Source organism: Oenanthe melanoleuca, chromosome 25 (assembly GCF_029582105.1).
Source record: "Oenanthe melanoleuca isolate GR-GAL-2019-014 chromosome 25, OMel1.0, whole genome shotgun sequence".
Classification (NCBI taxonomy): Eukaryota; Metazoa; Chordata; class Aves; order Passeriformes; family Muscicapidae; genus Oenanthe; species Oenanthe melanoleuca.
In genome coordinates this window covers 2,053,214-2,069,326 of record NC_079358.1, presented here as the reverse complement: position 1 = coordinate 2,069,326, position 16,113 = coordinate 2,053,214, and the positions used below count along the sequence as shown (strand labels likewise).

General features: G+C 58.0%; 1 protein-coding gene across 2 annotated transcripts in view; it reads right to left on the bottom strand.

The window, feature by feature from the left end:
* Positions 1–932: 932 nt before the first annotated feature.
* The window catches only part of GATAD2B (GATA zinc finger domain containing 2B), a 31,366-nt gene continuing 16,185 nt past the window's right edge, over positions 933–16,113 (bottom strand). The window contains exons 2-12 of one of the 2 annotated variants that reach the window (XM_056510956.1): positions 15,446–15,775; positions 13,461–13,590; positions 13,164–13,295; positions 12,036–12,167; positions 10,588–10,758; positions 7,955–8,270; positions 6,351–6,553; positions 5,135–5,245; positions 3,833–3,950; positions 1,926–3,326; positions 933–1,894 (exon numbers count right to left, since the gene is read on the bottom strand). In XM_056510956.1, coding sequence (XP_056366931.1) covers positions 3,196–3,326; positions 3,833–3,950; positions 5,135–5,245; positions 6,351–6,553; positions 7,955–8,270; positions 10,588–10,758; positions 12,036–12,167; positions 13,164–13,295; positions 13,461–13,590; positions 15,446–15,774 — 1,773 coding nt within the window. In that variant the 5' untranslated portion in view covers position 15,775 and the 3' untranslated portion in view covers positions 933–1,894; positions 1,926–3,195. Of the gene's footprint in view, positions 1,895–1,925; positions 3,327–3,832; positions 3,951–5,134; positions 5,246–6,350; positions 7,136–7,954; positions 8,271–10,587; positions 10,759–12,035; positions 12,168–13,163; positions 13,296–13,460; positions 13,591–15,445; positions 15,776–16,113 lie in introns of those variants that run through there. The other variant, XM_056510957.1, reaches the window with a different exon arrangement.

Below are 16,113 nucleotides of genomic sequence, written 5' to 3'. Positions count from 1 at the left end.
AAAAAAAAAAAAAAAAAAAACAAAACAAAACAAAATAAAAACCAACAGAAACCCCAAAAAAGCGTTTTCACAAGCGGATCTACCCCTAGCTGGAAAAAAAGCGGGAAAAATCCTCAAAGTTTGGAGCGGGGGAGGAATAAAAAAAGGGAATTTTCGGGGTTATCACAGCGGGGGGGGCAAGCCAAAAATAATAATAATTATAATAATAATAATAATAAAAATAGGGGTAAACCTATGCTGGGGTGGGGGAACTGCCTGGGATCCCAGGAGGGGTTTGGGGTCAGTTTTGGGGTTTTGGGGGGTGGGAACTGCTCAGGAGCCCGGGAAGGTTTTGGGGGATTTTGGGGGATTTTGGAGTCACTTTTGGGGTGTGGGGGGTGGGAACTGCCCAGGACCCCGGGAAGGTTTTGGGGTCTTTTTTTTTTTTTTTTTTTTTTTTTTTTTTTTTGGGGGGGGTGGGAACTGCCCGGGATTTTTATTTTAATTTTTTTTTTTTTTTTTTTTTTTGGGGGGGGGGGAACTGCCAGCAGCCCCCGGGGCTGAGACCCCCCCGGGAGGGGTGACAGGGGTGTCCCCCCCCCCAAATTTCATTTATAGCACCAAGAGTTCGGCCCCCCCGGGCCCCCCCCATATTGCACTTGGCTTTGGGATCCTTTCAGGGTTTCACCATTGCCAGGGGTGAAAATCCCTTTTTTTTTCTTTTTTTAGGGTTTTTTTTTTAAAAAAAAATTTCATTTTTCTCATTGAAACTCGGCCCAGGGGTCCTGGGGGGGACAGTGGCACTTGGGGGGTGGGAGGGGGAGTGAATCCCCCCCCCCAAAAAAATAAAAAAAAACCTAAAATAACCCAAAAATTCAGGTTTTAGCCCCAAAAACCCGATTTGTCAAAGTGCTCCCGGGGTGAAAAGGGGGGGAGAGGAGGATTTGGGGAATTTGGGAATTTTGGGAATTGAAAAGGAGGGGGGGGGAGGGGGAGCAGCTGGAAATGGCCAAAGCCAAGGAAAACAGCCCAAAAATTCCCCATTTCCAAATACAAAACCCCACCAAAAAATCAGAATAAACCCCCCCACCCCTTTTTTTTTTTTTTTTTTTTTTTTTTTTTTGCCTCTGGGGGGGATTTTGGGGGGTCCAACCCCCTCCCCCCACCCCCCCCCGGGGGTTAAGTGCTCATTAAATTTGGGGAGGGGTTGGAGGGGGGGGGGGCCCTGTCCCAATTTAGGGGGGATTTGGGAATTGCACGAGAGGAGAGGGGAAGGAACTGGGGAAAGGCTCAAAAAAATCAGGGGAAAAAGGGAATTAAAAAAAAAAAATCACTGAAAATGTGAGAAAATGGGGAGGAAAAAGGAAAAGGAAAAGGAAAAGGAAAAGGAAAAGGAAAAGGAAAAGGAAAAGGAAAAGGAAAAGGAAAAGGAAAAGGAAAAGGAAAAGGAAAAGGAAAAGGAAAAGGAAAAGGAAAAGGAAAAGGAAAAGGAAAAGGAAAAGGAAAAGGAAAAGGAAAGGAAAGGAAAGGAAAGGAAAGGAAAGGAAAGGAAAGGAAAGGAAAGGAAAGGAGGAGGGGGAGGCTGAAGTGCAAATCGAGACTTTTCTCACGGCTCATTTTCTCACTTTGGGTTGTCCCCGAGCCCCCCCAGTGCCACCCCCGGGGACAGAGGGGACATCAGGGATCCCCGGGGTGTCACTCAGGGGTCCCCACCCCCTGCCCTGTCCCTGGTGCCATCGGTGCCACCCCCGGGGACAGAGGGGACAGGGAGGGGCCAGAGCGGCTCCGGAGCATGCGGGGCTGGGGACAGAGGGACAGAGGGACAGAGGGACAGCTCTGGGGACACTGGGACAGCTCTGGGGACACTGGGACAGCCCAGGACAGCTCTGGGGACACTGGGACAGCTCTGGGGACACTGGGACAGCCCAGGACAGCTCTGGGGACACTGGGGACAGCTCTGGGGACACTCACCCGCCCTGGCTGTGCCTCGGCTCCGCTGGCAGCTCCAGAGCCACCGCCTGTCCCCAGGACTGGGGCTGGTGACACCCGGGATTGGGGACAGGGACACCCCAAAACTGGGGCCAGTAACACCCCAAGATTGGGGACAGGGACACCCCAAAACTGGGGCTGGTGACACCCGGGATTGGGGACAGGGACACCCTGGGATTGGGGACAGGGACACCCCAAAACTGGGGCTGGTGACACTCTGGGACTGGGACAGTGAGACCCCAAAATATGGGCGGTGACACCCTGGGATTGGGGACAGGGACACCCCAAAACTGGGGCCAGTAACACCCCAAGATTTGGGACAGGGACACCCCAAAACTGGGGCTGGTGACACCACAAAATTTGGGAGAGTGACACCCAGGGATTTGGGCTGGTGACATCCCAGGACCAGGGCCAGTGACACCCCAGGATTGGAGCCAGTGACACCCTGGGATTGGGGACAGGGACACCCCAAAACTGGGGCTGGTGACACCCCAAGATTGGGGACAGTGACACCCCAAAACTGGGGCTGGTGACACTCTGGGATCAGGGCCAGGGACATCCCAAAATATGGGCGGTGACCCTGGGACTGGGGACAGGGACACCCCAGGACTGGGGACAGTGACACCCCAATATCAGAGCCAGTGACACCCCGAGATTGGAGCCAGTGACACCCCAAAACTGGGGCTGGTGACACCTCGAGACTGGAGCCAGTGACACCCCAAGATCAGAGGCAGGGACATCCCAGGGCTGGGACCAGGGGCACCCCAAGATCGGAGCCACTGACACCTCAAAATGAGAGCAAGGGACACCCCCAGACTGGGGCCGGTGACACCCCAGGATTTGGGCTGGTGACACCCCAGGGGGATCCCCCCTTCTCCCCCCTCCCCAATCCCCCCACAACCAGCACAGGCTGCCCCCCCAAAAAGGGACCCCGGGGAAGGTGCCCTTGCCAAAGTCTCTGGAAAAAAAAGGGAGAAAAAAGCTTTAACCATCCACGGAGCCACGGGAGAGACGGGCTGGGGGGTCGGGGGGGATCAACCGAGGAGGAGAAGGGGCAAAAAAAACAACCCACGAGACGAGGAGGAAGCGGCGGCGTTACAAAAGGAGCGGGGCCGGGGCTGCTCCGCCCAGCTGGGCCGGGCCGGCCCCGCTGAAATGTTTGTTTGTGTCTCTCTGTCGCTGCTGTCGCTGCTGTCGCTGCTGTCGGCAGCCCCGCCCGGCTCGGGGCTATTTCTGGCCGCTGATGGGCTGCGAGATGGAGCGCGGCGGGATCATGTCCAGCAGGTACTCGCGCTGCCGCTCGGCCAGGCTCGGCTTGGGGCCGCCCAGCCCCGCGTTCAGGTAGGCGATGTTCACCCCTGGGCGGGGAGAGGGGTCAGAGATCCAAAATCAATCACAGAGATCCCCAAAATCACAGAAATAATCACAGAGATCCCCAAAATCACAGAGATCCCAAATCACAGAGATCCCCAAAATCAATCCCAGAGATCCCCAAAATCACAGAGACCCCAACAATCCCATTGTGTCCCAGCCCCGCGTTCAGGTAGGCGATGTTCACCCCTGGGCGGGGAGAGGGGTCGGTCACAGAGATCCCAAATCACAGAGATCACAGAGATCCCAAATCACAGAGATCCCAAAAATCACAGAGATCAATCCCAGAGACCCCAACAATCCCATGTGTCCCAGCCCCGCGTTCAGGTAGGCGATGTTCAACCCTGGGGCGGGGGGTCAGTCACATATCTCATATCCCACATCCCATATCCCACATCCCACACCCCATTACCCCACCCCATATCCCATATCCCATATCCCACATCCCATTATCCCACCCCACATCCCAAATCCCCCAGCCCAGCAGCCGTACCTGGCATGCCCAGGAGCCCCCCGGCCACCGAGAGCTGCGGGGCCTGGGCGAAGTTGGAGAGCATGGAGCGGGCAGAGGTGGGGAGGCCGCGCTGCAGGCTGCTCTGCGGCTGCGGGGGCTGCGGGACGGACACGGAGATGGACAGATGGACACAGGGACACAGGGACACGCGGAGAGATGGACACAGGGACACGGTGACACACGGACACACGGACACAGGGACACACGGACACACGGACACACGGACACATGGACACGGACACACGGAGAGATGGACACAGGGACACATGGATACACGGACACACAGACACACGGACACACGGAGAGATGGACACACGGACACACGGACACAGGGACAGGGACACAGGGACACACGGAGAGATGGACACACGGACACATGGACACAGGGACACACGGACAGGGACAGGGACACAGGGACACACGGACACACAGGCATATGGACACACGGACATGGACACACGGGTACACGGACACACGGACACACGGACATGGGCACACGGACACGGGGCAGCGTTGGGATTTTGGGAAGGTGGAGAAGGAGCGGCCATCCCATCCCATTATCCCATCCCAAACTATCCCATCCTAAACCATCCCATACCATCGATCCCTTTGATGCCGTTGATCCCATCCCATTGATCCCATCCCATTATCCCATTATCCCATCCCATCGTAAACCATCCCATCCCATTGATCACATTGATCCCATCCCATTACCCCACCTCATCCCATTGATCCCACTGATCCCATTGATCCCATCCCTTTGATCCCATCCCATCCCATTGATCTCATTGATCCCATCCCATTATCCCATCCATGCAATCCCATTATCCCATCCATGCGGTCCCATTATCCCATCCCCATAATCCCATGATCCCATCCCCATAATCCCATTATCCCATCCATGCGGTCCCATTATCCCATACCCATAATCCCATTACCCCACCCCATGATCCCATTATCCCATCCCCATAATCCCATTATCCCACCCCATGATCCCATTATCCCATCCCCATAATCCCATTACCCCACCCCATGATCCCATTATCCCATCCCCATAATCCCATTATCCCACCCCATGATCCCATTATCCCATACCCATGACCCCATTACCCCACCCCATGACCCCAGGACCCCATTATCCCACCCCATGACCCCATGACCCCATGACCCCATTACCCCACCCCAGGACCCCAGCCCCCAGCCCAGACCCCATTATCCCACCCCATGACCCCATGACCCCAGCCCCCACCCCAAGACCCCAGCCCCCCGCCCCCAGCCCACCTGCCGGAGCGTGTGGTGCCGCAGGATCCCGTCCTGTTTGCCCACGCTGGGCACGGCGGGCGCGGCCGTGGGGGACAGGGCAGCCTGCTGCTGCAGCCTCTGCTCGATCTCCTGGGCAACGGAGGGGCCAAACCATGGAACGGCACCCCATAAACCAAACCCAGGATAATGGCACCCCATAAACCCATAAACCCATGGAACGGCACCCCATAAACCAACCCATGGAACGGCACCCCATAAACCAAACCCATGGGAATGGCACCCCATAAACCCATAAACCCATGGAATGGCACCCCATAAACCAACCCATTGGGAATGGCACCCCATAAACCAACCCCATGGGAAGGAATGGCACCCCATAAACCAACCCAGGATAATGGCACCCCATAAACCAACCCATGGAATGGCACCCATAAACCAAACCCAGGATAATGGCACCCCATAAACCCATAAACCCATGGAATGGCACCCCATAAACCCATAAACCCATGGAATGGCACCCCATAAACCAACCCCCATGGAATGGCACCCCATAAACCCCTAACCCATGGGAATGGCACCCCATAAACCAACCCCGTGGGAATGGCACCCCGATAAACCAAACCCACAGGAATGGCACCCCATAAACCAAACCCAGGATAATGGCACCCCATAAACCGACTAACACCACTGGAATGGCACCCCATAAACCAACCCAGGAATGGCACCCCATAAACCAAACCCAGGATAATGGCACCCCATAAACCAAACCCATGGAATGGCACCCCATAAACCAAACCCACAGGAATGGCACCCCATAAACCAAACCCAGGATAATGGCACCCCATAAACCAACCTCATGGAATGGCACCCCATAAACCAACCCCGTGGGAATGGCACCCCATAAACCAAACCCACAGGAATGGCACCCCAGATGGGATGGGATGAGCGGGAATGATGGGATGGGATGGGATGGGATGGGATGGGATGGGATGGGATGGGATGGGATGGGATGGGATGGGATGGGATGGGATGGGATGGGATGGGATATTTATGATGGTTTGGGATGGTTTAGGATGTTTTATGACGGGCTGGCAGTTTGGGATGGTTTGGGATGATTTGGGCTGGTTTAGGATGTTTTGGGTTGGTTTAGGATGGTTTGGGCTGGTCTAGGATGTTCTGGGACTCTTCAGGACAGGCCTGGGCCGGCAGTTTGAGCTCTGCCATCCCTCCCCACCTGCTCCTGCTGCAGCGCCTTGACGAAGGCGTTCTTGAGGCGATTCGTGTGCTCGGCCTTGAGCGCTTTCTTCTGGTTGGAGGTCTGGCACTGCTCGCACAGGATGCGGCCGCCCTTCTCCTGCTTCCAGTGCGGCGTGAAATCCGTGCGGCACTGCGCGCACACGAAGGGCTCCACGCGCGCTGCCGCCGCCACGCTCTTCCCTAAAATAAAATACAGCCTGGGTCAGCCAGGGCTGGGATGGAACTGGGATATTCACAGTGGAAACACCAAAAAATGGGGTGAAATCCTGAAATCTGGGCTGAAATCCGTGCGGCACTGAGCGCACACAAAGGGCTCCACGCGCGCTGCCGCCGCCACGCTCTTCCCTAAAACAAAATACAGCCTGGGTCAGCCAGGGCTGGGATGGAGCTGGGATGTTCACAGTGGAAACACCAAAAAATGGGGTGAAATCCTGAAATCTGGAGTGAAATCATCAAAATAAATGGGCTGAACTACAGGAATCTGGAGTGAAATCCGTGCGGCACTGCGCGCACACGAAGGGCTCCACGCGCGCCGCCGCCACCACGCTCTTCCCTGGAATGAAACACAGCCTGGGTCAGCCAGGGCTGGGATGGAGCTGGGATATTCACAGTGGAAACACCAAAAAATGGGGTGAAATCCTGAAATCTGGGCTGAAATCATCAAAAAAAAATGGGGTAAAATCCTGAAATCTGGGCTGAAATCCGTGCGGCACTGCGCGCACACGAAGGGCTCCACGCGCGCCGCCGCCGCCACGCTCTTCCCTAAAATAAAATACAGCACAGCAGAGTCCAGATCAGCACCAGGGTGGGCTGGAACTGGGATATTCCCAGTGGAAACACAAAAAACTGGGCAGAAATCAAGAAATCTGGACTGAAATCATCAAAAAACTGGGATGAAATCCTGAAATCTGGACTGAAATCATCAAAAAACTGGGATGAAATCTGGAAATCTGGACTGAAATCATCAAAAAAATTAGAGCGAAATCCTTTACAGGCGGATCCTGAAATTGCCTTGGAATGGGTTTGAACCCCCCAAATCCCCCGAAATCCCCTGAGCAGAGACCTTGGCTGTAGATGACGCTCTGCACCAGCCCCAGTTCCAGCTGAGATCACCTGGAACGGGTTTGAACCCCCCAAATCCCCCCAAATCCCCCCGAGCAGAGACCTTGGCTGTCGATGACGCTCTGCACCAGCCCCAGTTCCAGCTGAGATCACCCCAAATGGGTTTGAACCCCCCTGGAATGGGTTTGAACCCCCCAAACCCCCGAGCAGAGACCTTGGCTGTCGATGACGCTCTGCACCAGCCCCAATTCCAGCTGAGATCACTGGAATGGCTTTGAACCCCCCAAACCCCCCGAAATGCCCCCGAGCAGAGACCTTGGCTGTCGATGATGCTCTGCACCAGCCCCAGTTCCAGCTGAGATCACCTGGAATGGGTTTGAACCCCCCAAATCCCCCTGAGCAGAGACCTTGGCTGTCGATGACGCTCTGCACCAGCCCCAATTCCAGCTGAGATCACCTGGAACGGGTTTGAACCCCCCAAATCCCCCCCAAAATCCCCCCAAACCCCCAAGCAGAGACCTTGGCTGTCGATGACGCTCTGCACCACCTCCTCCAGCCCCACCATGTAGATGAACTCGCTGTTGGCGGCGCTGGGCAGGAAGTGCAGCAGCGGCGCGGGCGGCTTGGGCGGCGGGATCTCCAGCAGCGTCTTCTCCAGCTGCTTGCGCAGCGCCAGCTTGGCGGCCGCCTGCGAGTTGGCGGCGTCCGAGAGCGCGCTGGGGCTGGGCAGGGGCGAGGAGACGCGCGCCACCGAGCCCGGCTGCATGTGCGACGCCAGGTTCATGTAGATGGCGGAGGAGGAGGAGCGCTGGCACGGCACCGAGGAGCCCGACTGCTGCGGGGAGATGTGGGGTCAGGGATTGGGGATTGGGGTCAGGGATTGGGGTCAGGCATTGGGGTCAGGGATTGGGGTCAGGCATTGGGGAGCGCTGGCACGGCACCGACGAGCCCGACTGCTGCGGGGAGATGTGGGGTCAGGGATTGGGGTCAGGGATTGGGGTATTTGGGGTCAGGGATTGGGGATTGGGGTCAGGGATTGGGGTTTGGGGTCAGGGATTGGGGTTTGGGGTCAGGGATTTGGGGATTTGGGGATTTGGGGTCAGGCATTGGGGAGCGCTGGCACGGCACCGAGGAGCCTGACTGCTGCGGGGAGGGGATTTGGGGTCAGAGATTTGGGGATTTGGGGTCAGGGATTTGGGGATTGGGGTCAGGGATTGGGGAGCGCTGGCACGGCACCGAGGAGCCCGACTGCTGCGGGGAGGGGATTTGGGGTCAGAGATTTGGGGGGGATTGGGGTCAGGGATTGGGGTCAGAGATGGGGGTTTGGGGTCAGGGATTTGGGGATTTGGGGTCAGGGATTGGGGTTTGGGGTCAGGGATTGGGGTTTGGGGTCAGGGATTGGGGTCAGAGATAAGGGTTTGGGGTCAGGGATTTGGGGATTTGGGGTTAGGGATTGGGGATTTGGGGGTCAGAGATGGGGGTTTGGGGTCAGGGATTTGGGGATTTGGGGTCAGGGATTTGGGGATTTGGGGTCAGGGATTGGGGAGCGCTGGCACATCACCGAGGAGCCCGACTGCTGCAGGGAGATTTGGGGTCAGGGATTGGGGTCAGGGATTGGGGTATTTGGGGTCAGGGATTTGGGGATTTGGGGTCAGGGATTGGGGATTGGGGTCAGGGATTTGGGGATTTGGGGTGAGGGATTGGGGAGCGCTGGCACGGCACCAAGGAGCCCGACTGCTGCAGGGAGATTTGGGGTCAGAGATTGGGGTTTGGTGGGATTTGGGGTCAGAGATTGGGGGATTTGGGGAGATCTGGGGTCAGGGATTGGGGTTTGGTGGGATTTGGGATCAGAGATTGGGGTTTGGGGGGATTTGGGGTCAGGGATTTGGGGATTTGGGGTCAGGGATTGGGGAGCGCTGGCATGGCACCGACGAGCCCGACTGCTGTGGGAGATTTGGGGATTTGGGGTCAGAGATTGGGGTTTGAGGTCAGGGATTGCGGTCAGGGTGGGATTTGGGGTCAGGGTGGGATTTGGGGTCAGGGTGGAGCACCAAAAGCTGTAGGGGGGGACACAGGGCTGGGGAATTGGGGAATCCTGGGAACCGCAGAGGGGAGGGGTGAGAGGGTGTGGGCTTGGGGTGGGGGGTCATGCAAACTGGTATAAACTGGTATGAACTGGTACAAACAATTGGTACAAACTGGTACAAACCAGTGCCCAACCAGCCCCAAGCAGTGCCCAAACTGGTACGAACCGGTAAAAAACGAGTGCAAACCGGTACAAACCGGTACAAAAAACCAGTGCCTAACCAGCCCATACCAGTGAAAATTGGCATAAACCAGTGCAAACCAGTGCCCAACCCAATGAAAACTGGCCTAAACCAGTGCCCAACCAGCCCACCCTAGTGCCCAACCAGCCCATCCCAGTGAAAATTGGCCCACCCCAGAGCCCAACCAGCCCAGCCCAGTGCCCAACCAGCCCAGCCCAGCCCAGCGCCCAAGTAGCCCAGCCCAGCCCAGCCCAGTGCCCAAGCAGCCCAGCCCACCCCAGTGCCCAAGCAGCCCAGCCCAGCGCAGCCCAGCCCATCCCAGCCCATCCCATCCCATCCCCAGCCCAGCCCAGCCCAGCCCATCCCATCCCAGCGCAGCCCAGCCTAGCCCAGCCCAGCCCATCCCATCCCCAGCCCAGCCCAGCCCAGCCCAGCCCAGCCCATCCCATCCCAGCCCAGCCCAGCCCAGCCCAGCCCAGCGCAGCCCAGCCCATCCCATCCCCAGCCCAGCCCAGCCCAGCCCATCCCATCCCATCCCCAGCCCAGCCCAGCCCATCCCAGCCCAGCCCAGCCCAGCCCATCCCAGCGCAGCCCAGCCCAGCCCAGCCCAGCCCAGCCCAGCCCATCCCATCCCAGCGCAGCCCAGCCCAGCCCAGCCCAGCCCATCCCATCCCCAGCCCAGCCCATCCCAGCCCAGCCCAGCCCATCCCATCCCAGCCCAGCCCATCCCATCCCAGCGCAGCCCAGCCCATCCCATCCCATCCCCAGCCCATCCCATCCCAGCCCAGCCCAGCCCAGCCCAGCCCAGCCCAGCCCATCCCATCCCATCCCATCCCATCCCAGCCCAGCCCAGCCCAGCCCAGCCCAGCCCAGCCCAGCACGCACCGGCTGGTAGCCGAGGGCCGGGCTGACGCCGGGCGTGGAGCCGCGCACCAGGCCGGGTTTCTGCGGCCCGCGCTGCCCCTGCAGCTGCGCCGGGCTGGGCGCGATGACGCGCTGGGACATCAGCATGTGCGGCAGCGCCGAGCTGGCGGCCGAGCGGATCACACTGTGACCCTGCGGGGAGAGGAGAGTCAGGGAACGGGAACGGGAACGGGGAACGGGAATGGGAACGGGAATGGGAATGGGGAATGGGAACGGGGAACGGGAACGGGGAATGGGAACGGGAATGGGAATGGGAACGGGGAATGGGAATGGGGAATGGGAACGGGGAACGGGAACGGGGAATGGGAACGGGGAATGGGAATGGGAACGGGGAATGGGAATGGGGAATGGGAACGGGGAACGGGAACGGGGAATGGGAACGGGGAACGGGGAATGGGAACGGGAATGGGAACGGGAATGGGAATGGGGAATGGGAACGGGAATGGGAACGGGGAATGGGAATGGGGAATGGGAATGGGGAATGGGAATGGGGAATGGGAATGGGATGGGGATGGGGAATGGGGACGGGGATGGGAACGGGGAATGGGAACAGGAATGGGAACAGGAATGGGGAATGGGAACAGGACGGGGATGGGAGCAGGAATGGGATTGGGGAATGGGAACGGGATTGGATAGGGAACGGGGTCAGGGAATGGGATTGGGAACAGGAACAGGGTCAGGGAACAGGATGGGGGAATGGGGATGGGATGGGATTGGATCAGGAATGGGGAATGGGAACGGGGTCAGGGAACGGGGAACGGGAACAGGGATATGGATCGGGAACGGGGAATGGAAAAGGGAATGGGGATGGGGAATGGGGTCAGAGAACAGGGTCAGGGAACGGGGAATGGGAATGGGGAATGGAAACAGGGAATGGGATCAGGGAATGGGGTCAGGGAACGGGATAAGGGAACAGGATCGTCCCAGGAAGCAGCACACAGCGACCCCAAGCCTCCCCCCAGGGCTCCCTGAGCTCAGGGACCAAGCCATGGACAATGAGGGAGCAGGGAGCGCTGGCTCCCTGATCCACAGAACTGCTGCTTATCCAGGATCCCAGTCAACGCCCCAACCCCTGCTGTTCCTGGCTTCTATGGGATTGGGGCCCTTTCTCCAGCCCTGCTTCCCACGGGAGTCTGGAACTGCTCCATGGCCAAGGAGAGCAGCAGAAATCCACGGATTTTTTCCTTTTCAGCAAGGCTGCAGCCTTGGAGAATTCCCTCCATCCTCATCCCACTCCAGCTGGTATTCTCAGGGCTATGGAACATCCAGCTCCACAACTTAACTCCTGACAAACCCAAATCCCACCCCAGGCACTGGGAATGGCAGGAATTCCCCCTGGAAAAAGGGGGAAAAACTGATCCATGCATCCAGCCAAGCTGGCATTTTCCAGGAAAAGCAGGGACGCTCACCTGTAATGTCCTTAAATTCTGTGGCTCCACGCCCTGGGCCCCGGGCCGGGAGGGGATTTTGGACAGGCCCTGCTGCCCCACGTGGGCGGGGGACGGCTGCACGATGGAGGCGGCGTTCTGCACCACGGGGGTCTGGGGGCACAGAGGGGTCAGAGCTGCGGAATGCAGGGGCAGAACCCCTGCATTTGTCATCCCAGGGAGGGAATCCCACAGGGTGACATCCCACAGTGTGACAGTGTGTTGGGCTGCAATGCAGCATGTGGCCAGAAATGTGGATTCTGTCCCCAGCTGTTAAACCAGGTGGGGCAGTGACCCTGATCTCCTGGTACATATTATCTGTTAATGGGCCAGGTGTTAAACCAGCTGTGGCAATCATCTTTATCTTTCCACAGCCCATCCTCCCTCCAGGAGATATCTCCTGTAAATGGGTCACTGTTAAAAACCGGGTGAGCAGTGACCCTTATCTCTGTGGGGATATCTCCTGTTAATGGACCAGGTGTTAAAACCAGTTGGGGCAGTCATTTTATCTTTTCAAAACCCATCCTCCCTCCAGGAGTTATCTCCTGTTAATTAAATCCCACTGCGTGATTGAAAAAATCACATCATCCCCTTGGGAGATGCTCCACCCAGGGGGAGGAGCCAAACATTTCCTACATGGATAAAAACTGAGATTTGGAACTCCAAAGCAGCCTTTAAAACTGAGATTTGGAACCCCAGAGCAGCCTTTATTCCACTGGATTCCAGAGGAAAGCCAGACCTTTCCACATCATCCCTGGAGCTTCAGAGGAAACTGCCCCTTCTCCAGGAGCACTGCTCCAGCTGAACCACATCTGCCCCTGCAGGAGGATGCAGCCACCATTGAATGGGACTGTGCCAACACCCTGACTGACTGACGGGTGTCAGCTTGGATTCTGACTCTGGCAGGGCTGGGATTGTTCTGTGTAATACTGCATTTCTATTTTAATTTCCCTAGTAAAGAACTATTACTCCTCATTCCCACCTCTTTGCCTGAGAGCCCCTTAATCCCAAAACTACAGTAATTTGGAGGGAGGGGTGTTTACACTCTCCACTTCAAAGAGAAGCTGCTGCAAAGCAGGGCAGGGGGCTGCGGTGAGGCCCGGCCCTCACCTTCTGCACCACGTTCTCCTTCTGCAGCTGGCTCTGCCGCAGCTTCTTGAGCAGCACCAGCCGCGCCTCCTCCAGCCGCAGCTCGTCCCGCAGCTGCTTGATCAGCTGCTGCCTCTCCTCCAGGCTCTTCCCCTGGAAAACACCGGGACAACACCGGGACAACACCGGGACAACACCGGGAGAACGTCAGCGGGGGGAGCAGGAGGCACGCAGGGATAATTTGAAATAAGCAGGAGCGTCCCAAATCCCTCCCCAGCCCCACCCCAGCATTTCCAGGGACAGAAGTGCCATTTTCACCTTGAACATCTCCAGGTTGGCCGCCTTGAGGCGCTCCTCCATGCGGGAGCTGGAGCGCGGGCTGGAGGCCTCGTTGTCCGACAGCACGATGATGTCGGGGGACGGCGTCAGGCGGCCCCGCTCCTGGTCACTGCGGGGACACAGGGACCCTGAGCAGGAGGGACGGGCAGCAGGGTCCCAGGGAGGGGGACTGGGGCAGCAGGGTCCCAGGGAGGGGGACTGGGGCAGCAGGATTCCAGAGAGGGGGATCTGGTGGAGCAGGATCCCAAAAACTGAGATTTGGGGGAGCAGAATCCCAAAAAGTGACATTTGGAAGAGCAGGATGTCAAAAAGTGAGACTGGAGCAGCAGGATCCCAGAGAGTGGGACTGGGGCAGCAGGATCCTAAAAAGTGGGACTGGGGGAGCATGATATCAGAAAGTGAGATTTGGGCAGCAGGATCCCAGAGACTGGGATTGGGAGAGCAGGATATCAAAAAGTGAGATTTGGGGGAGCAGGATATCAAAAAGTGGGACTGGGGCAGCAGGATCCCAGAGAGTGGGATTGCGGGGAGCAGGATCCCAGAGACTGGGATTGGGGCAGCACAGTCCCAGAGAGTGGGATTGGGGGAGCAGGATCCCAAAAAGTGTGACTGGGGCAGCAGAATCTTAAAAAGTGGGATTGGAGGAGCAGGATGCTAAATAGTGGAATTTGGGGAACAGAATGCCAAAAAGTGGGATTGGGGGACCAGGATCACACAAAGTGGGACTGGGGGAGCAGGATCCTAAAAAGTGGGACTGCAGGACAAGCCCCCAGCCAAGGGCACCAAAACCCAAATCTGCTGGAAAAACTCATTCCATGAAACAAAACCTGCACGAATATCCAACAGATCCATGAGAGGCATTGGAAACAAAAGGAGCAGCAGGGGAAAGAAATAAACCAGAAATCAGTGGTGGAATCCAGAGGGACCATCCCGGGCAGGGACACTCCAAGGAAATCCCTTTGCTGTCCTGGATTTCAGTGCTGCTGAGAGCCTGGGAAAAGTGTGGGATAATCCCAGTGGAGCACTGGGAATGCTGGGCCCAGGGGTAATTCCAGCTCCCTGGAAGGTCCTTGCACCGAGGGGAGGCCGTGGAAATTGGAATTTCTCATCCCAAACTTTGGGGCTCTGGAGCTGAATCCCAGGGTGGGAGGATGCTCAGAGCTGGCATTGCCTTCAATCCCAAACATTCCAGCTGTTTCTGTGGATATCCCAAAGCAGCAGGGCACAGAATTCCAGCAGAGAAATCCCAGAGCATCCCAAGGAGGAGGAGCCAGCAGGAGCAAACCAAGCTGCATCCCAGAGTTCCAAACTGGGCTGGCACATCCCCAGTGATCCCAGGTTCTCCTGGGGGAGTGAGGGCTGTCCCTGGGCTCCTGGGAGAATTCTGCAGGAGGATAATCCAGGCTGGATTGCTGACATTCCATAAGGCAGAGGCAGAGCCCAAATCCAAGAGGTAAAACCCATCTGTGAGGAACCAGCAGCTGTGGGGTTTCCTTTGTCCGGGGAAGAGCAGAATTCCAACTGGAGCAGGAGCCAGTGAGGGAGGCAGGCAGAGGAGATGCAGAGCACATTCCCAAGGAAAATCCAGGAAAATGAGACACTCCCAGTATCACTTCTCAGCTTAGAGCAGAACATTCCCCCTGTTTTCCAGGGCTGGTTTCCTGATGCAGGCGTCCGTGCCCGATGCTGGCAACCTCCCATTGCAAACATCCAAGGAATTCCTCTGAGGATGCACAGGACCCTCCAGGGACACCTCCCACCATCCTGGGCTGCTCCAGCCTGGCCTGGGACACCTCCAGAGAGGAAAACTGCACAGATGCCCGGATAACCCGTGCCACCCTCACAGCTCCTTCCTGATCCTTGCCACTGCCCAGCTCTCAGCACCACCAGGGGGGCTCCCCAGACCCCCACACCCCACTGAGCCCCTGCTGAGCCCCTGCCAGGCTGGGGCTGCCAGCACCCACCTCCTCCTGGCGCTCATGTCCACGGGCTCGTCGTTGATGTTCTCCTTGCCGGGCCGGGCCGCGCCGCGCCCGTCGCCGTGGGGCCGCAGGCTCCCGTTGAGCTTCTCCTCGTAGCCCTTGATGGCGTCTGGCTTGACGGGCAGCTCGTGGGCCACCTCCAGCCCCGCCAGGTCCTTGCGCTTGAGCAGCGCCAGCATCTTCAGCCGCTCCATGGCCTCGTGCCCCTCCATCTTGAGCCGCTTGGCCAGCACGTCCTCGCGCTCCTCGGCCGGCTCCAGGCCGCGCTTGAGCAGGTTCAGGCGCAGCGCGTCCTCGGCCATGCGGTCCATCCTGGGGACAGGGACAGTGGCCATGAGCCCCCAGGGGACAGGGACAGTGACCAGGAGTTCCTCCAGGGGACAGGGACAGTGACAGTGACCAGGAATTCCTCCAGGGGACAGGCACAGTGACAGGGATCCCCCAGGATCGCTCCTGGCCGGCTCCAGGCCGCGCTTGAGCAGGTTCAGGCGCAGCGCGTCCTCGGCCATGCGGTCCATCCTGGGGACAGGATGGGGACAGTGACCAGGAGCTCCCCCAGGGGACAGGGACAGTGACCATGAGCCCCCAGGGGACAGGCACAGTGACAGGGATCCCCCAGGATCGCTCCTGGCCGGCTCCAGGCCGTGCTT